This window comes from Oratosquilla oratoria, chromosome 13 (genome assembly GCF_046742065.1).
Source record: "Oratosquilla oratoria isolate Oo_2021 chromosome 13, ASM4674206v1, whole genome shotgun sequence".
Taxonomy (NCBI): Eukaryota; Metazoa; Arthropoda; class Malacostraca; order Stomatopoda; family Squillidae; genus Oratosquilla; species Oratosquilla oratoria.
In genome coordinates, this window is record NC_134789.1 from 23457942 (window position 1) to 23480441 (window position 22500).

Here is a 22500-nt window from a genome sequence, read left to right on the forward strand (position 1 = left end):
GAAAACGTCGTCATGACTAAAAAAAACTGAATTTTTGAGTTATCTATACAGACATATTCATCTTCAAACACGGATTTTTTTGGTAACAGTATCATATCTGTAGCTCAAAAATTGACCGCTAGGGAGTGCTAAATGTCCCAACGACATAACCTTACATGTTCCAACAAATATTTTAGACTTAGTAAAGATAATGATTGTTTCAACTTCTATATACTTTAGAGGCGTATTTGATGCTCCAAAAAATGTTCCACCTATGGTGTTTGAGTGCTTTTTATAATATTGAGAGCGTTTTGAAACTTTAAAATGCCTCTCCTGAAAAATTCGATATTTTGAGTTATGACGACGTTTTCGTAAACAAGCGAAATATAGTCCTGTCCTGAGATTTCTGTGCGCACGCACGCGCGTGTGTATGTGTGTGCATATAAGTATAAAGATCGCTCGGTCGCAGATAGAATGAATAGTAAATGAAAGCGTAGTGAAAGATTCAATTGAGACTCGAGTACACTGAGCCCTGTAGTTGCATAAACTAGGTTCCCCCAGCTGAATATAATCGCCTGGCAATAGATAGATTAAGTTACTAAAATGGCATAGCAAGCAAAAAGGTAAAGTTCGCTCATACGTGCGATCGTTTTAGTATGTTTTTATGTGGCACCTGCCAAGAGGTTTTATTCAGCTGGGAGAGGCCGTTGTTGAAGTGTGGGAAAACTCTATCGGCTAACTCCTTCAGTTCGGTAAGGCCACTTTTTAATGACGGGAAACTTCGCACATGCGATAGCCGGAATCAGAATAAGATGGGGCCTCAGACAATCGATTCTCAATTTTCGTCCTAAGGCTGCCTCTCGGCTGGATGGCACTGTATATCATTTACCGGACAAGGAGTAAAAAAAAAAAAAAAAAAAAAAAAAAAAAAACCTGTGACGGGGTAAGAACGTGAGTCACAAATACTAACGAAAAACAGGCAGTTCTTCGGGATGAGAATGATTCTGAGGAAGTCCATTGCGGAGGGTTGCTTCTCTGATGGGCCCTTCTCCTGCTCGGGCACATTCATGCATGTCACTACCAGGATATCGATCATTCCGAAGATAAGCACCATCAGGAAGGAAGGAAAGTAGTCCCTCTCGGGGAGATTGAGGGAGTACAGATCTATGACGGAGCCAGTGAAGAGGGCGCAGAACCCCCATGAAATGGCGGAGAAGAGGCGCTGCTGTCCGTACAGATGGTCGTCCTTGCCTGAGGAAGGAAAAGGATTTTTTTTTTTTTTCAGAACGAACCGTCTGGTTTCAAAACAAAAATACGTTGGGAATCTGTCCCACATAAACAATAGGAGTGATTACCAACGTAACAGTGGTCCACACCCCGTTCTCTAGAAAACTGTTGACCAACAAAGGACGTAATGGCACTCCTAGATAACTCACAGAAGTATAGAATGTTTTCCCAAATCCAAATAAGATTCATTAGTGTTAGACAGGACAAAACGTTTTAAGTGAGCAACGGACCTTTGAAGGTTAATTGAAAGAGTCGCTGCATTGTTGACCCCAAGAGAGTATAGTGTAGTAGGGAGTCTCTATATTTAAAAATATTTCAGTCAGCCAAACCAAAATATCTTAAGCTCCCTCGATACTGAGGTGGTAACGGCCGCGGCGACGAATCAAGTAGCCTGGCGGGTATACCATCTCTCTCTCTCTCCCTCTCCCTCTCCCTCTCCCTCTCCCTCTCCCTCTCCCTCTCCCTCTCCCTCTCACTCTCTCTTTAAAAAAAAAAATCACCATTTCACTCATATGCAATGGGAAGGGAGAAACCCCTGGTAAAGTCCTGTCAGTTGCAGCAAACTATTTTTTTTCCTAGGAAATCGAACTCACAACCACCTGGGCCACCGCGCGGATCAATATGGCGGATAGATATTTCCTTCCTACAATCGAAATAGAATACACAGCTAATTGCATTATCAACAATTCTATTAAGGAAGAGGAAAGCAGAGAATCTGTTTGGGTGGAGATTATAGGCAAGAATAAGAAACTTATTGTCGGTGTCCTATACAGAGCTCCTAACCTTAGCATTGGACAGACTGAACCCCTAATTAAAAAAAAATCGCATGGTGTCTTTTTTTTTTTGTGATCATGGGGTTTTCTAATTGTAGAAACATTGACTGGGAAAAATTTAGTAGAACAGAAAGAGTTTTTTCTTTTTTGAGGGGTTTAGCACAAGACAATTTAATAAAACAAATGATTACCGATCCTACGATGAAAGAGAATATTCTGGATTTACTCTTAACTAAAAATGAGGATATAACAAGAAACGTTAAAGTGGGTGATAGTCTAGGCTTTAGCAATCACCAAAAAAATTATGTCTATAAACTAAAAGATTTTACCCCTTATAAGGGAGGCAGCCCATCCACCACCCTTTACTCCCTCTCATCTTAGTTCCTTGGGCCAGAAACAGTGTAGCAAGACACAGTATATCAACAGAAAAACCGATTCATTTAATTGGCGACCCTAGGTTTCCCAACCGTCCTTCATTTCAAAGGACAGTCCTTTATTCAGCTCTATTTGTCCTTGTCCTTTATTTAGATTTGAAATAACACTATTTGTCCTTTATTATGAAATCGTTTTGACTGGTAGTTTAATTTCCCGCTCTCAAGATGTGATGATTGCAAAAGCGTTTACTTCTTTTAAGAATACAATACCAGACGCACAATACCAGACGCACAGAGCGGCAGATCGCAGACCAGGGTGTAAAATTAGCCTCATTTTATGTATAACTCAATTTTCCATTAAAAAAGGGCACTCATTTTGGGAAAAAACAGAAAATCGTAAACTATGTTACTAAATATGAGAATCACCACCAAGAAAAAAGAAAAGAAAAACAATAGAGAAAGAAAGGAGGTGCCGTTGGACGTTTGGAAAGGCAATACTTCCGCCTATCAACTGAACTCACGAAGAACCAAAACAAATATGTCGAATTTATACAACAATGTGATGATGAGACTCTTCACAAAATTGAGCCGTAATTTGTTATAAATTCCAGAAGAACAGTGAAATCTATGTGAGAAAAGTTGTAATAGTAGTGCCAATATTTCATGTTATTAACAGATATTTGGAAAAACAGAATAGATTTCGATGAAATTCAACATTCGGCAAATTATCAAACCTAAGCTTCTTAGGCCATTCATTTCCCAAAGTTTCAGAAATTTGTAGAAGTAGTAGAACATTTGAAGCTAGAAGGAAAGCTTAAATTAAAGATGGATGAACTTTTTGACGAAGTAGTATTAATTCAAAGAATCTTCGACACTAACAAAAGCTCTGAACTCTACATAAACCCAAAAACAACAACTTGAAAGTGGTATTTAATTGTTAAATCTACGGACTTTAAATGTATCAATGTTTTCAAAATGGTTTCTTTTGTACCATCAATTCGTGGAATATGATCTTATTGTGAGAGAGTTTTTGGTTTAATGTCACCTAAATGGCGAGATGAAGGGAACTGAAGCTCTGTTGAATTAATTAAGAATGAACTTCTCATACATTTTAACATAAAAGATAGTTGTTTGGAATTCGCTAAAAACAGCAAAGAGGATACAAATTTTCTGAAGGCAGCAAAAAGCCAGTGCAAATATAGTTTTAAATATTAGAATCCTTTGATCAAGGTAAAATAAATGTCTTCTCATTCTTGTTTTTGTATTTTCATTTAGGTAAGAGAAATGTAATTTTGAACTGCATTTAATATTGGCTTCTATTACGATCTATAGCCACTTAAATAAACATCGATAAAGATTTTATGTCCTTTATTGTAGCTTAACAAAGTTGGCAACCCTAGGCGACCCCTTCACTCCATCTCCTCATGCAGAAAAAAATAAAAAACGGGGAGAAATCCCTTCGGGCTGCGTCAAAATATCATTCACATATAAGCACCCCCTACCCTCATCCCCCGTCACTCCTTTCCTTGCATAATAGTATCATCTATACACAGCCATTCTCCACTCATCCATATCTCCTGCCTTTTCCCTTCTTTGCTCAACTGATATTCCCTTCTTGCTTAGCGTCCTTTCACCCCATCCATCCATCTCATCCTCGGCCGTCCCCTCAAGTTCACATCCACCTCTGCCTTCCACACCTCTTTTACTAATCTTTCTTCACTTATACTTTCCATATGTCCAAATCATCCCAATACTCTTTCATCAGCCTTATCCACCCTCTCCTTTTCCACTCCCGTTCTCATCCTCACCTCGTATCTCAATCTATCCGACCTTTTATCTCAGACATTTCATCTCAAACACATTCAAACTTTTTACCTCTCCCTCTTCTCTTAGATTTCATGTCTCTACCCCATAAAATGTCGGAGATACAATCACCCCCTCATACAATCTCCTCTGTGCACCCATTCCCAGATACTTATTTCTCATGACACTTTTTAATAACCCAAGGCATTTACTTGTCACATGTGACCCCAAATACCTAAAGCTATCCACTTTCTCCAGCCTCTCTCCTGTCGGACTTACTTCCAACTCTCTGCCAGTTTCTCCCCTTGTACATCTCATCACCTTGTTTTTACCCACATTTACCTTCAACCTTCTCCTATAGCATACCTTTTCAAACTCCGTTACTAACTCCCTTAATCCCTCCTCTGCCCCTGCCACATGCGCAGTGTCGTCAACAAACAACAACTGGCTTATCTCCCGCTTTTCTCCATTTTCTTTAATAATTTCCAATCTCTTACCCATTACCTTTGCCTTTCCTCCCGCACCGTCCATCCATATACACATTAAACAGCCATGGCGAGATGACACACCCCTGTCGCAGCCCCACTTTTACCTCAAACCACTCGCTCTCTAGATTTCTAATTCTAACACAGGCTCTATTTTTCTCGTAAAAATTCTTGGCTTCCCTTAGCAGCTTTCCCCCAATCCTGTATATCTGCAAAACCTCCCACAATGCCTTCCTGTCTACCCTGTCATAATTCTTTTCCAAAATCATAAGGGCCAAAAAATATCCTTACATTTTGCTAAAGCTTTCTCGCATATCTGCCTTACTGCACAATCTAATCCACACAACCCCTGCCTTTCCTAAGCTCATACTATTCCTCACCAATTACTCTGTTCCTCTCCTAATCCTCTCAATCAAAACCCTCCCATAAGCCTTTCCAACTACACTCAACAAACTGATCCCTCTGAAACTACTACACTCATATTTGTGTCCTTTCCCTTACAAAGTGGAACTATACATGAACTCCTCCTGTTCTCTGGCACTCTAGCCTCCCTTAAACACACATCAAATAACCTCACTAGCTAGTCCACTATTACTCTACCTCCTTTCTTTAGACACTCTGCATGACGCCCATCTTACCCAGGCGCCTTACCTGCTCTCATAAATTTCAAAGTTGCTTGCATCTCATCTTTTCTTATTTCTCCTCCATTTTCCTCTCCCACTACCGTCATTTTCTTACCACCTTCCACTGCTACCACCAATCCCTCCCTATCTTTATCCACATTCAACAGATCTCTAAAATACTCCGCCCATCTTCCCCTTACAGCCTCCTCTTCCGTTAAGATCTGTCCATCTGCATCTTTTACACTTTCTTCTCTACTTGACTCACCTCCCCTGTCTCTCTTAATTTCGTTCAATTTTTTCATTGTGTTAAAAATGTTGTCATACTGCTCCCACATTTCACACCTGTTTTCCTTTTTGCCACTTTTTTTTCTTTTGCTTCTCTTACCCTTTCTTTGTATCTCTCACATTTTCCTGTCGTCTTCCTTTGCAACCAGTCCGTGAGTGCTCGCTTCTTCTCTTCTACTACCTTCTTCACCTCATCATCCCACCATTTACTGCCTTTCCTTCTACTCCCTCCCATCCTCCCTGTTCCACATACCATCTTTGCACATCTTGTCACTTCCTCCTTGAAACACCCCCATTATTCCTCTTCCACTCTTACTTGTACTCTATCCTTCACCGCCTCCCACACTTCTCTCAGCTTCTCCTTGTACTCTTGCTCCTTTTCCTTCTCATTTAGATAGTTTGCTCTAAACACTTCTCTATCTTCTGCCCTTTCCCCCTTTCTTCTCCTATCCTCCACTCTCAACTTACTTTCCACGAAAAAATTATCTGATATCACTCCACTCTCTCCCCTAAGAACATGGACATCCAGAACTCTTCCTTTTCTTTTCCTGGATACCATTACATAGTCCATTAACGCCTTGTCAACCACCCTTCCATCCACCACCTGCTCCCATGTGTACTTATGCTTAACCTTCTTCCTAAACACAGTCTTAGTTATCATCAACTCTTTAAACACATCTCTACCATTAACCCACCACTATTATTTTTACCTGGCACTTCCCATACCACTACATTGACATTCCTCTCAAAAATATCTACGCACTTATTCATATCTGTCCAAAAAGTCTCCCCACCCCCCTCTACACTCTTCTCACTACCTGGCCTATACATCTTTACAATACTCATATCTCCCTTCCCAGTTTTACCTTCATCCACATTAACTTTAAAGAAATCTCCTTCCACTACACCACACGCTTATCTATGCCCTTACTTACTAGTAGAGCCACCCTTTCCCTTCCTCGCCCTCTCAAACTCAAAATCTTCCCTCACTTTCAACTTGGTTTCACTTAATACTAACGCATCCAGTTTCCTTCTCACAAACATACTGCCTATCTCTTTTCTTTTACTCTCATATATACCACATCCACGCATATCAAAAGACCCAAACTTTAGGGTTCTGGCTAGAAAACTCCCAGACCCTCTTATGCCTTGACTTCTCATAGGAATGTACCCATAGGGATACAGAGACCAAGGTACCTAGTCCCACGTTCCGTCCTGTTTTAACCACTTTTATGACCCGAGTTTGAAGACTCGGTGGGAGTATTCTTCCTTACCCCAACCAAAGGGGAGAGGCGAAAATGGAAACTTATACGCAAAGACGCAAAGAAGTGGTACAAAACAGTATTGAGTGGGGATATGACAGCATAACGAAGGGACAGTCGCTGTACAATAAAGTTGCATAATTTCTCTATGGTTAGAGATTTCCTTTAACATAGACAAAATTATGTAAGGCTCTGGTCTATAGGGGCGTCCCATATAGTCCCTAAAGTATGCTACTACACGATTTATACCGCACCATAACATGCAGACAGTACTCCAGACTTCAGGAGAGCCATTTTTGAAAATCTGAGGAAACATTTAAAACAAATAGTTACATAGAAGGCCAGCACCAGAGGACAATGGCAGCGTCAGCGATTTTGTGTGCGTAAAGTAAAAAAATTGGAATGAAAAGAGGATTTTTTGCTTAAAAAAAAAAAATGTAAACACACCTTGGAGCTAATTATGATATGGTTACATTGGTTAAAAAGAACACCCGCACAGAGAAACGTAACTACGAAATTAAGGCGAGATCCAACCCAAAGTGCTTATTCCATCCCTACAGAACAAAATATAAGGAAAGGGTAGGTCCAGTTAAAACCGACGATGTCTTGATAGATTCAGAGGAAAATTTGAACGAGGTGTTTAACAAATATTTTCTTACTCTGTTTACAAAGGAGAGGTTAGATATTGTACCTGACTGCGACCCAATCCTCAATGGGGAAGAGAGAAGTAGACTAACACCAGATTTAGTAAGGAAGAAGTAATCAAACAGATTGATAGACTTAAAGCTAAAAAATCCTCGGGTCCAGATGTTTTATTCATTTTTATTTTTTTTTCAAGAGTGCTGAAAGATTAGTAAAAGAGGTGTGGAAGGCAGAGGTGGAAGGAGTGAATATGAGGAGGCGTCCAAGGATGAGATGGATGGATGGGGTAAAAGGGGCATTACAAAAGAGAGGAATGTCTGTTGAGGAAGGACGGGAGAGGACAGAAGATAGGATATGGATGAATGGAGAAGGGTTCTGTATGGATGATGCTATGATGCGTAAGGGAGAGTGGGTGGGGGATGGGGGGTGAGGAAGCATGTATTAGAAATAATTTGACGCAGCCCGAGGGGATTTCTCCCCGTCTTCTCCTTTTCTGCATGAGGGGACGGAGATGGGGGGGGGGGGGGCACCGAATTAATGAAGCGGCCTTGCTGTGGATGTGCTGTGTCTTGCGACATTGCTTCTGACCTAGGGCAATGGACAGGATGTAGGAATGACCCGTCATCCAGGAGGTGCCAAGATGAGAGGGAGGGAGGAGGGTGAAGGGGAGTGGAATATGTAAGGGATGGAATGGATGGGAGTGGTTTCTATGGCTTATTCTTCTTGGCTACCTCCCGTGTAAGGGGGAAAAAGGCCTTTGGTATATGTATGTATGTATGTATGTATGTATGTATGTATGTATGTATGTATGTATGTATGTATGTATGTATGTATGTATGTATGTATGTATGTATGTATGTATGTATGTATGTATGTATGTATGTATGTATGTATGTATGCATATATGTATGTATGTATGTATGTATGTATGTATGTATGTATGTATGTATGTATGTATGTATGTATGTATGTATGTATGTATGTATGTATGTATGTATGTATGTACGACCAGTTAACGAAAATATCTAGTAAGTTGACAAACACTGGTATCGTGCCTATTTCAAAAAAAGGTGATAAATCGTCTATGCACAACTACAGGCCAGTCAGTTTAACACCTGTTAGAGGTAAAAAATTATAATAAATAATAGCGAGTAGAATTTGATTCGTGACTCACAACACGGGTTCACCAAGGTTTGGTCATGTGTAACTAATCTTTTATTTTTTTTACACTATTGTCTACAAGGCGTCAGATAACAATGATAGATATGTTACTTACCTTGACTTTAAAGCAAAGCGTTCGATAAGGTGCCCCACCACCGTAGGAGGAAAAGTGTTTGAATGGATTAGAGTATTGATTAATAACAGAAAACAGCGGGTCACCATTAACTGTGTAAAATTCAAATGGGGTAGTGTTCCTCAGAACTCGGATTTGGGTTCCTTATTGTTCGTTATGTATATAAACGATATGGACAATGGGATTATAAGTGATATTAGTAAGTTTGTAGATGACACTAAAATAGGACGCCAAACTATGTCAAGAGAAGACGCCGGGATAATGCAGAGCTTAACAAATTGTTCACATGGTCGATAAAACGGCAAATGGACTTCAATATCTCAGAGTGCAGTTCGTTAAACGTAGGTTTACGCAACACAGAAAGCAGTTATAGCTTAAATAACATGTTTTTAGAGAAAACTGAGTGCGAGAGAGACTTGGGAGCGCTATTGAGTCCTGACCTTAAATCCAGGAAACAATGCATTAACGTCAGGAATAAAGCTAACAGAGCATTAGATTTCATTGGTGGGACGGCTATAAATAAGTGCAGAGGTAGTTATCAAACTGTATCTGGCTTTAGATTGACCCATCCTTGACTATACGGTATAGTTTTGGTCTCCATCCCAAAGAAGGACCAAAATGATACATGGCCTCAGAAATTTACCTTACGAGGACAGGATTAGGCACTATAATTTACACTCTTCGGAGAGGAGCAAAGTGCAGTGTGATCTAATAAAGGTGTTCAAGTGTGTCAAGGGCTTTAACAAGGGTGATGCAGACAAGGTCATCATATCAAGACAACAAGGAAGAACTCGAAGTAATGTATCTAAATTGAGCAAATTTGGATTTCAGAAGGAAATACGTAAAAAATAGTTAACTAATAGAGTGGTCAACGAATGGAATAGACTTAATAGCCATTTAGTGAGCGCTGAAACTACCGGTTGCTTTAAGAGAAGGTTAGATAACTTTATGGGTGGGGATGATTGGTGGTAATGGACATGGAACTACATAGTGTAGGCCTTATAGTCGTCTGGAGTCTCTTTCATTCTTATGTTAGCGTAGGATAAGCATTGACAAATATTTCCTCGGGCTTCAGAATATCGTCAGACCGACGATGATAGTGACTATGGACCTGCCTATGTCATACCATTCGCTTCTGAGGGATCTCTCTCTCTCTCTCTCTCTCTCTCTCTCTCTCTCTCTCTCTCTCTCTCTCTCTCTCTCTCTCTCTCTCTCTCTCTCTCTCTCTCTCTCTCTCTCTCTCTCTCTCTCTCTCTCTCTCTCTCTCTCTCTCTCTCTCTCTCTCTCTCTCTCTCTCTCTCTCTCTCTCTCTCTCTCTCTCTCTCTCTCTCTCTCTTTTGTGGGGGCGGGGAAGGAAGAGAAGTCTGTGGTAAAATGAAATGATAGTTGTTTATAAAAGAGGGCTATTGCCACTGAGTATTTTTTAGGGATATTCATTCGAATCCTGGATCTATATCAACCAACGAAAGCGGGGAAAATGGTTATAAGAACATAAGAATGAAGGAGACTGCAAGAGGCCATAAGGCCTACACTAGGCAGCTCCATATCCATCACAACCTGTCATCCCCATCCATATAGTTGCCTAATCGTTTCTTAAAACAACTGATAGTTTCAGCGCTTACTACATGGTTACTAAGTCTATTTCATTCGTCGACCACCGTATTAGTAAACCAATTCTTGCCTATTTCCTTCTTAGATCTAATTTTTTTAAGTTTAAATCCATTACTGCGAGCCCTGTCCTGTTATCTTAATATGATGACCTTGTTTGCATCACCTTTGTTAAAGCCTTTGATCCACTTGAACACCTCTATTAGATCACCCCGCACTCTGCGTCTTTCCAGAGAGTGTAAGTTTAGGTGTCTAAGCCTCTCTTCGTAAGGCAAATTTCTGGGTCCATGTATCATTTTGGTCATTCTTCCCTATACTGATTCTAGTGAATTGATGTCCATTCTGTAGGACGGAGACCAAAACTGTACGGCATAGTCAAGGATGAGTGTAACTATCGCTAAATAGAGTTTGAAAACTACCTCTGCACTTCTATTCGTTACCGTCCTAACAATGAAACCTAATGCTCTGTTAGCTTTATTCCTGGAGCTAATGCACTGTTTCCTGGTTTTAATGTCCGGACTCACTAGAACTCCCAAGTCTCTCTCGCACTCAATTTTCTTTAAAAGTGTGTTATCTAAGCTGTATCTATTTTTGGGGTTGTGTAGCCCTATGTTTAACACGCTACACTTAGAGATATTGAAGTGCATTTGCCATTTCACCGACCATGTGAACAATTTATTAAGATCATCCTGCAGAATCTCTGCGTCGTCTCCTGACCTAATTTGGCGTTCTATTTTAGAGTCATCCGCAAACTTACTAATATCACTATTCATCCCATCGTCTAAGTCGTTTATGTACATAATGAACTGCAAGGGACCCAAAACCGAGCCCTGGGGCACCCCACTAGTAATATTCCCCCACTTAGATTTTACTCCATTTATGGTGACCCACTGTGTTTTGTTACTAATCCAAGCTCTAATACATTCTAACACTTTTCCTCCTATACCATGGGCTTTGATTTTATTTAGTAACCTTTGGTGTGGCACCTTGTCGAACGCTTTGTTAAAGTCAAGGTAAATAACATCGTAATTATCATTGTTATCTGACGCCTTATATACTTTAGTGTAAAAGGATAGAAGATTAGTCACACATGACTTACCCTTGGAGAAACCATGCTGTGTATCACGAATTGAATCATGTCTTTCGATGTGTTCTCTGTGTCTATTTACTATTATTGACTCAAGCATTTTTCCTATAACCGTTGTCAAACTGATTGGCCTGTAGTTGCATATAGACGATCTATCTCCCTTTTAAACAAGAACAACGTTTGCCTGCCTCCAAGCACTAGGCATAAAACCAGTGTCTACCGATTTATTAAATATTTCAGTTAACTGGCCGTAGATTTCAAATTTACGATCCTGAAGCATTCTCGGAAAAATTTCGTCTGGACCAGGGGATTTTGTAGCCTTAAGTCTTTCAATCTGCTTGACTACTTCTACTTTACTAATGCTGATATTAGATAGACTACTTTCTTCATCCCCACTGAAAATCGAATCACAGTCAGGTACTTTATCTAACCTCTTATTAGTAAACACCGAGAGAAAATATTTGTTAAACTCCTCAATCATTTTTTCCTCCGATTCTATCGTGACATTATCATCGTTTTTAATTGGTCCTATTCTTTATTTTTTGTTCTATAGAGATGAAAGAAACCCTTTGGGTTGGATCTTATTTGACTGGCAACCTTAATCTCATAATTACGTTTCGCTGTACGTGTATTCTTTTTAACTAGCTTTGCCATTTCGTTATATCTTGACCTAAGGTGTGTTTCCCCGTTTTTTTTCACGTAAAGTCCTCTTTTCATTCCGATCTCATGTTTCAATATGTCCGTCATCCATTTGGGAGTATTACTATTTTTCCGTATTGACTTCAGGGGGATCAATGTATTTTGTCCATTAATAATTAAATCAGTTAGATTGCTATACATTTCATCCAAATCGCTGACCTGTCTGTTGAGCCCCATCCCCAAGTGACCTGACCCAAGGTATGCATATTACCCTCCATGACCCGACCCCTGGTCATGACCTGACCCCTGGTCATGTACCGAGACCTGACCGCGCCGATAATGACCGAAACGTTCGTAACGTTCGTATGACACTTCATATCCAATTTCAAATAGGTTTTTATATTGTTAAAGTTTACTCTCCTGAAGTCTGGTACTTGGACGTTATTCGTACTTTTTAATTCTTCCCAAATAATATTAAATCTTATTTCCTGATGATCGCTAGAGCCTAGACTATCTCCCACTTTTACGTTACTCATTAGGTGCTCATTATTAGTTAAAAGTAAGTCCAGAGTATTTTCTCCCCTCGTAGGATCGGTGATTATTTGCTTTAGGAAATTATTCTGCACCACATCTAAGAACTTTTCGCTTCCTGATCTCCCATTAAAGTTCCCAGTCAATGTTTCTTTAATCAAAATCTCCCATGATCACAACTTTTTTGTACTGGGACGCTCTGCGAATTTCATGAACCAGGGGAACAGTCTGCTCAATGCTGAGGTTTGGAGGTCTATACAAGACGCCAATAATAACTTTCTTATTCTTGCCTATAATATCTACCCAAATAGATTCCGTACAGCCCTCTTCCTTAATCGAATTGTTGATAATACAGTTTACTGTATTTTGATCGAAAATACTACTCCTCCCCCACTCCTGCCAACCCTATCCTTGTGAAAAAACGTATATGCTCCTATTTCGATTTCCGAAAGGAAATGTTTATCAGCCATGTTGATCCAGGATTCAGTAATAGCTATAATATAAAAATTATCTATGCATGCTTTACCTCGCAGCAAATAAATTTGGTTAATTATGCTTCTGCTATTTGTATAGTAAACTTTAAGTTTATCTTCTCTCCACCTGCTTTGGTGATTCTTTTCACAGTCCCTCTCTAAGTTGTTTCTATTGCCTAAACTATATTCCGATACTTCCCTCCTTACTCCCACGTAATCTACCTGAAAAAACCCTGTAGGATGCCTACTTCTCGCTCAAGAGATTCAACAAGGAGCCGAAATCCTCTGGGTAACAAATGCACCCATTCCCTTGTATATAGATGATTCTTACCGTAAAAGCGATCCCAGTTGTTGACAAATGCCCATCCATTGCCCTTACAAGGTTTTGGCAGCCTGTAATTCATTGCAATAACCCTGGAATGCCACATTCCTCCAACTCTATGCCTCGGAAGGATTCCACATACAACAGGCACACCTCCCATATTCCTAATATTGTCTAGCACATCCCGGAACAGCGCAAACAGTTCCTCACTCCCTAACTTACCTATATCATTGCCCCCAGCACTTAAGCAAACGACAGGGTCCTTACCTCTCCCTACTAAACACTCTTCAATCCTATCTCTAACAACCTTTATCCCCGCGCCGGGGAAACACACCTGCATCCTATGTTTCTTATCTTTATTACAGAAAGCCCTGCCTAAGTACCTCACTTGACTGTCTCCTACAACCAAAATTTTACCTGTGGGCAGGGATCCAGCGTCTGTCCTTCCCTTCTTCTCTTGAATATCCTTTGTTTCTTCTTCCTGTAGACCCGCTAGTGCTTGAAACGAGTTCTTGCAATCGAGCGGGGCTGGTGAGGACTTTTTTTCCAACTTTCCGCGTCTTATTTGTCACTTTTTTTCCATCCAGGCTCCGAACTAGTTTTGTCTTCCGTATTTTGGGCCTTCGAGTTGAGAACTCGATTCTCCTCTTTAAGGTATTTTACAGCATCCTTCAAGGCTTTAATTCTACTAAGTAGATATTGTAACTCATCGGCGCTGAACACTGTAACGCAACCACTCGCCATATCACTATTTGAAGCAGCTACCCAGTTGACCTGACCTGAGTGACGACTACTGCTCAATTAAATTACGAGTACTGCTCAACTCAGGGACGACCACTGCTCAACTGAGTGAAGACTACTGCTCAATTTAGTGACGACTACTGCTCAACGAAGACATAGTTGTAGAGAAAGACAGATTTTTTTTGTATGTAGTAAACTCAATTGAGAAGATGCAGTGTAAGAGAAAGTTAGAAATTAATTGAATTCAGTAGAAAAAGAGCATTTGGATATGTTTTGAATATGGATGTGTTTTTGTTCGTGCGAAGTATGTATATATTTCTTACGAAAAATTAATTGATATCACTTCTCAACTGAATACGCATTATGTATTTGATGACGGCTATATCGTCGTCTTAAGTGCCAATACTTTTGCCCTGATTAACTGAAAATATTTACCTAACTTCATGAAGCAGATGGAGTCCGTCATATTTGTGTTCACAAAATGGCTTAGGTTGGCCATCATCATGATAACCAGGAAAACCCAAAACCCTTTCATATGAACAAGATCCTTGACCGGATACTCGATCTTCCACGGTAGTTCTTCGGAATGATTTGACGAGACGTTTTGGAAGCCCACCTCGATCAAATTGTCGTCCTGAGGAATTCCACCGTGGGACGAGCCCTCATTCGAGGTCCCGTCGGTAGTGTGCGTCGCGTTGAGTGACACGATCTCATAAGTAGACGAACTGAGAGTGTCAGTTATATTGAAAAAGAGGCTTTGATTCGCTAGGTGAGTCTGATGAGCGCTTGGACTCAGAACACCTGTCGCATTCCAAAGAGGATCCGTGGAGTTGGGGCCTTGGAAGGGAATCCCAATACCAACGTGAGGGATCCAGTAGAGGCTCGAGACGAACGCGGGCATGATTACGGTGCTGGCGATGAGGGAGACGCGATGGGTCTCGAAACGATCTGTCAAAGTGATGATGAGGGAACCCATGAAGAGGGTGATGACTGGGTAGATGCTGGTCAACAGTCCATAGCCCTCAGGGGACACTCCGCGCTGGCGCAGGATCAGGGATTGGAACAGCCACATGGGTCCTCCACCTGCAAAAGGAAAAAGAATATTATATAAATATAAACACACACACACACACACACACACACACACACACACACACACACACACACACACACACACACACACACACACACACACACACACACACATATATATATATATATATATATATATATATATAGATATATATATATTTATATATATATACATATACACAAACATATATTTATATATATGTATATATACATATATATATATATATATATATATATATATATATATATATATACATATTTAAAAAGTATTTAAGACAAATGAGAGAGAATTGGGTGGCGAAGGGCAAACGAAGATGTGTTGGGAATAGAGTTTATTGCCCTAACGTTGCGACCAACTTGGTCTTCTTCAGAGGACTTGCTGCTATACAAACAGATCACAAGTCTTAAACCCGTAGTGAGAGGGAACCCGTCAAGCTATGAGTAGATGGAAAACCTGACACATCCATCCACTCATAGCCTGACGGGTTCCCTCTCGCTACGAGTATAAGACTTGTGATCTGATTGTATAGCAGCAAGTCCTCTGAAGAAGACCAAGTTAGTCGCAACGTTAGGGCAGTAAACTGTATTCCCAACACATCTTCGTTTGCCCTTCCCCACCCAATTCTCTCTCTTTCATATATATATATATATATATATATATATATATATATACATATATATATATATATATACATATATAAAATGGAAGGAGGTTATTATGTTAATATAACTCTTTAAAAATACGGCGAGAAACTCGGAAAGAAGCTACCCTTACTCAGAAGTATCCTGGATTGTTATTCCTAGTGGAGTCAGCGAGAGGCTATGTGTTAATGAGATTAGTGAGTCCAATGCTACAGGCAATGTCCCCTAGAAATGTTCATATTGGGGGTAATATTACATTAATGTTGATTAGACTGTCTTGCTCCTGAACCCACAACCAGATTTGTAAATTATATTTATTTTTTCCAAATGCATATGGTAACTTTGTTGGCTTACATGTTGGAATACTGCCGAATTTTCTCGGCCATATCTAATAGAACGCTCTATTAGATACGGTCAAGAAAGTCAATAGGTCAGGGAGGAGGAAAGAATGTTCCGGGCGCCCACACTGAAAACCCTCGGAGGTTCACCCCCTGGCTCAACTTGACGTGTTTGTGCCTCTTTTACAACATCCCGGCAACCCGTACAGCGGGCTTGGTAATTTTGACAGGTGTAGGTTACAAACTCGTCTCTACCATAGGTGTCAAATGTGGTTGCCTGTGCATATGTCTATGATTAATCCTCCATTGCCGTCACCTACCCCAAGCCAAACAAGGGGAGATTGGTATCTGGGTATACAAATGAACCTAATAGTCCTGGTAGTTGTGGAAGAGTATACACATTCACCACCTTGACACTAAAGGAAGACAACCGCCAACCGTGACGTGTCGGCCCAGGCGGTAGCTGTTTGACTTAGGGCGTATCTAATCCAAATTTTCAAGTCAAACGGCCCAGCCACTTTGGCCATCCGAACCAAAAGAGATCAGCCATCCTAGCCTGAATAAATGACCAAAGAAGCATGTTGCTATTCCTAGGGGGGTACCTCAGTACAACCACAGCACTGGGGCATCAGTCAGCCTACGAGACTCTAGACTTCAGGGCATGCAGAGATACCACACCTGGGAAACACGTGGGTTAGTGACCCATAACGGGGTTGGATGGTCATTAACTAAAAAAGACTTCTATTCTTTTGATGATTTTCTTTTTCTTTTAAGTTTATGTCCAACACACCATCTTCACTGGTGGATGATCAGTGGGGGGAGTCGGCTTAGTCACCGACAACCAGCAGGTAGTACTGTATATGTTACAGTAAGAACACGTATCTAGGGATTACGCGTAATCCCTGAATGTTTATTCAGTGAATACGCGTAATCCCCGTTTCACTAACCTAACCTAACCTAACCTAACCGAACCTAACCTAACCTAACCTAACCTAACCTAAGGTTAGGTTAGGTTAGGTTAGGTTAGGTTAGGTTAGGTTAGGTTAGGTTAGGTTAGTGAAACGGGGATTACGCATATTCACTGAATAAACATTCAGGGATTACGTGTAATCCCTAGGTACGTGTTCTTACTGTAACATATATATGATACCAGCAGAAGGACTACTGCCTCACCTGTAGGTGTGTATTATTTTGGGTGCTCATAGACTACGAGAAAGGATATGGCCGGTTTGATAGAGAAGTGTTATGGAGCGCGTTGCAAATACATTGAATCGAGGGAGGTTTGTCGAAAGCAGTTATAATATTCTACTTAAGTAGTAGAGAATGTTTCAGGAATCAGAATAGTGAGAGTGAATGTAGGGATGTATGTTGTCGCAGCGGCTGTATGTGTAGTTAGATGAGATGGTAAAGGGGAAAAGCAAGAGTGCTTGAAATTAGTGGATGGGAATGTTAGGATATGTAAAGTGAATCAAATGTTAGTTGCGAGTGACACTGGAATTGTGTCTGATTCCGAGGAGAGAGTTTAGAAGGGGTTGTGAAGAGAAAACATACGAGTGGATTAGAGTAAAGGCCGAGTTATGAGATGTAGATGGTATGTGAATGATCGTGACCAACACTTACTCATTGCAATCCAGAAGTAGTGCAATTTGATCGATACGAGTTTCTTGTTAGGCACAAGGCATTCTGGAATGGTAATTCCCCCAATTGTCTTCCTTTGGCCCTCCTCCGGGTCTTTCTTCTGGTCGTCTTTAGGTTCGGTTTTCTTCTGGCCCGTTACCCCCAGCGCCTCATCTTCCTTTGTCAACGGTTTCTTGTAGTTCCCGGCAAGTTGCGCTGGAGTTTTCATCTCGAGCGTCTGGCATGATGTCACTGTGACATTGCTAAAGCCTTCGTTGTCCTGGCCCGTGAGTTCGTGCTTGAGCTTCATCTTCTATCAGTTATGTCTCGTCTGTAAGGAAGAAATACTCATAGATAGATCAAGCAAATAAATGGATAAGTAAAAACAAATAGATGTAATAAATATTCATACATATACCAACGGTTTTTCCCCCTTATAAGGGAGGTAGCCAAAATCAAAGGCATACATCCACTCCTACCCATTTCATCCCCACATGCTCCACTCCCATTCACCATATGAATAAATAAATGAATAAATAAATTTATCAATTGATCAATAATAAGAAAAAAAAAAATAGAAATTGATAAAATATGTAAATAGCCAAGATTAATGGGCCTTAATGTAATTCATACTTACCAGATGTTAAGAATATGTATATATACCTATTCTACATGTATACTGTATATACTGTACCTAAATATTGTACATTATTTCTTATCGTTATTGGGTATCAGAAGCATGGATGGAAAATCATTATTCGATATGCTGTGTTATCCCAATGAAAACTGTGGAGTTATTATGATGATTTCAGCAGGGTTGTGCTGTGTAATTATCATACTTTACTAGTGATGAATTAATATGATATAAAAGGTCTCTCCGGTCATTTTGTTCATAATGTCACCTTGCAAATCAGATTGGATTTATTTTTTTAAATGGTAGGCCCGTGTGTTTATATATCCCATTATCATGGAATAAATAAATACAACGGCCCATGGAGGTTTATTTTTGTGGAATTACAATGTAGAGATGTTTATGTCCTTTCCTATCATATACTATTGATTATCCACCTCATTTTACACTCTTGTTATATTCTAATGTTTACCTGTTGTCGTTAATATCATGCTGACAGTCACATATCACACACTTCTTTAGTTAATGCATGTCATCTCCAGCAGCTAGTGCATGTTACGTAATAATGAACATTGTTTCACATAGTGAAAGCACACACACACACACACACACACACACACACACACACACACACACACACACACACACACACACACACACACACACACACACACACACACACACACACACACACACACACACACACACACACACACACACACACACACACACACACACACACACACACACACACACACACACACACACACACACACACACACACACACACACACACACACACACACACACTCGGTGGCAGTGTTGGTAGAGCGCTGGACTGGGAAGTACGATAGTGCTCGCAGTACCCAGTTCGAATCCTGCCCAGGGCCGAAATTATTTCGGTATCGCTGTGCCTCGGGTCGTTACTCTGACTCTCGTGGGCGGGGAGTTGGGTGTGTGTGTGTGTGAAAGGTCATAGCATTACCCATAGATCGGTCATGCGAGCTCTGAGCTCGAAAATAGCTGTCGATCACGAGTCCAACACGTGATCCAAAAGACCAAGGTGAAAGACCAAGGTGAATACACACACGCACACACACACACACACACACACACACACACACACACACACACACACACACACACACACACACACACACACACACACACACACACACACACACACACACACACACACACACACACACACATACACACACATTATTATTGTTATTATCATTATTATTATTACACACACACACAAATGTCAGACAAATCATTTACATTTAAGGTCCTAATACCTTGTTTCTATCGCAAGCTACAAACGTCCTGGCATGGAGTCCAGTAGCCTACTGTAGAGGCCTAGGGTTAGTCTCATGCCCTCCCATACCTCCGCTGCCTTCCTGCTCACTTCTCTGGTTCATTCCTCGACGTCAAACACCTGCTTCATTAACACCCACAGTTTCACTATGGGGTTGCAATCCCTGTAGTAGGCCACTCTACTAGTCTGATTTGTGGGTGTGCCCGAAACCAATGTGGTTCGCTTGATACCTCGTGTTTCTTTTTTCTTCTTCTTCTTTTTCGCCAGCATTGGCGGCCTACTGTAGCCACTGAGGAGGAGGTAGATTCATCCTTAAAGATGACAGACTTTCAGAAACCCTGGGCAACATTCACACAGGTTTTAAACTTAAGGTGGCAATGTCGTTGTGACTCTGTTGAAGTTTCCTTTGCATCAAAGATGAGACCGTTCGACCCAGCCTCCCTCAGTCGTCGCCTCGTGGTGATAAGGAACAACGTAAACCAACGTCTCTAGTTAACTTTATGGCATTGTCCAGTGGGTATCTGTCTGTTGCTTGTCGTTGTCTCTCGTCCTCTTCTGCGGTCGTGACACGTGAACCTCCAGGTCTCGACCTTGTTAAGACGTAACCTTCTGCCTAGAATCGGTTCACCACACAGATGTGACGCTGCAGTGGATATCCACATGATCCTGCTAATTTCTCGTATTCCTTTACCACCTTTATGGTAACCAACTATTAGGGCTCTTCTTGCGATAACCTCAGTACAATTAACGCAATAACTGTTAACATTATATTACACACCAACACTAAAACAATACACAATACTATGGAACAGAAAATTATGTGCATGTTAACCTTTGCAAGAAATAAAATAAGCAGGCCAACACAGAATCTATTTTTTAGATAATAGACGGGATCATATAAGTAAACATGCGATAATAGCAGACAGCACTGGATGCACAGTGACATGTTAAGATAGCCTCATCAATTTGACATACTGAATAGAAATGTGATATCCTCACAAAGTGAGATTTTTAACTAGTCCTACAACATATTGTCTTTGAGGAAAATTATACAAGTGAGGTTGTTAGTAAGTTAACGTTCACTTTATGTGAGCAATTATCTAACTCACCATAAGATATAATAAGTAATTGCAGGAAAAAAATATTATATTTACTCATCTAAGTCGCCCCCCAGTTTAGCCAACACCAGAAAATATTTAATTATGCTATCATATGTGTACAGAAATATGGAAGGGAGACAATGTATCCCCGATGAACGCTGGTCATTAGCTCACAGCTGTGTAATATAATAATCTACATTTTTAACGATAAAAAAAAAACAAGAAAGTTTTGAACGCATTTTGGACGTTCTTGGCTTGGCTTAATGTGTCGTAAAAAACTGTCAGAATAAAAAAACAACAAAAGCTTTTGCACGGCCTGTCAACAACGACAATGAGACAAACATCGTAAGTGAAACATTCACAAATATAATTCAATATTGCTTGCTTGACAAAACAGAGGTACAGTTTAAATGAACGTCTTTCTTATAGCTCACAGCCATATCACATATTTTCTGTTTTAAATCTTCAATCGTATCAACTCACATAGTATTTCGTCATGAGTAATCAATCGTCACATAAGGCCATTCACTTCCTTGCAGTCGCCATCCAAGGGCAGCTTGAATGGTAGCCGGACAATAAACACGGACAAAACATACCCAGATACACCCCCCCCCCCGCCCCCAGGCCGGACTCCACCCACCCCTAACCTCCCGATAAAATACCCCCGGACAAAAATCCCCTAATATATTTTCTAATATATCTAACCATTTTGGTCATCAGTGGGGGTGATGTGTTGGTGGTAAAGGTGATGTAATTGTAGTGATGTGATAGTGGTGGTGATGTAATGGTGATGTGATGGTGGTGGTGGTGTGATGATGTGGTGGTTGCGGTTTTGGTTATGGTGATGGCAATAGTGGTGATATGATATGGTGATGTGATTGAGGTGGTTATGGTTATAGTGATGGTTATGTGATATGGTGGTGATATGCTGGTGGTGGTGATGCTCATAATGATGGTGATGTGATGGTGATGTGATAGTGGTGGTGGTGATGTGATGATGATGATGATGGTGATGATGATGATGATGATGATGATGATGATGATGATGATGATGATGATGATGATGATGATGATGATGATGATGATGATGATGGCGATGATGATGATGATATGGTGGTGGTGTGATGATGGTGGTGTGACGATGGTGGTGATGTGATGATTGCAGTGATGTGATGATGGTGATGTGATGTGGTGGTGGTGATGGTTATTTTGATAATGATATTGGAGTGATGTGGTGGTGGAGGCGATGTGGTGGTCGTGGTGATGGTGATGATGGTGGTGATTATATGATGTGTTGGTAATGTGATGGTAGTGTTGTGTTAGTGGTGATGTGATGGGTGTTGATAAGAATATTGCCATGATCAGTACCCAGAGGAAATTTTTACGTAGTTGATACTAATGTTTCTCCTGCGCGTTATTACTTTTACCACATTTTAAATGGACATCTTTCTCATAGCTCACAGCCAAATAACAGCATCATTACGTATTTTCTATGTTTTAAATCTTCAATTGTATCAACTCACATATTATCTCGTTATGAGTAATCAATCG

The 22500-nt window shown here is 40.5% G+C and overlaps 1 protein-coding gene across 2 annotated transcripts in view; it reads right to left on the bottom strand.

Moving 5' to 3' along the window:
* LOC143032352 (major facilitator superfamily domain-containing protein 6-like) overlaps positions 1-22500 on the bottom strand; it is a 40755-nt gene that overhangs the window by 4942 nt on the left and 13313 nt on the right. For both annotated transcript variants that reach the window (XM_076196957.1, XM_076196958.1), the window contains exons 2-4: positions 17901-18228; positions 14644-15291; positions 950-1230 (exon numbers count right to left, since the gene is read on the bottom strand). In XM_076196957.1, coding sequence (XP_076053072.1) covers positions 950-1230; positions 14644-15291; positions 17901-18207 — 1236 coding nt within the window. In that variant the 5' untranslated portion in view covers positions 18208-18228. The remainder of the gene's footprint in view (positions 1-949; positions 1231-14643; positions 15292-17900; positions 18229-22500) is intronic.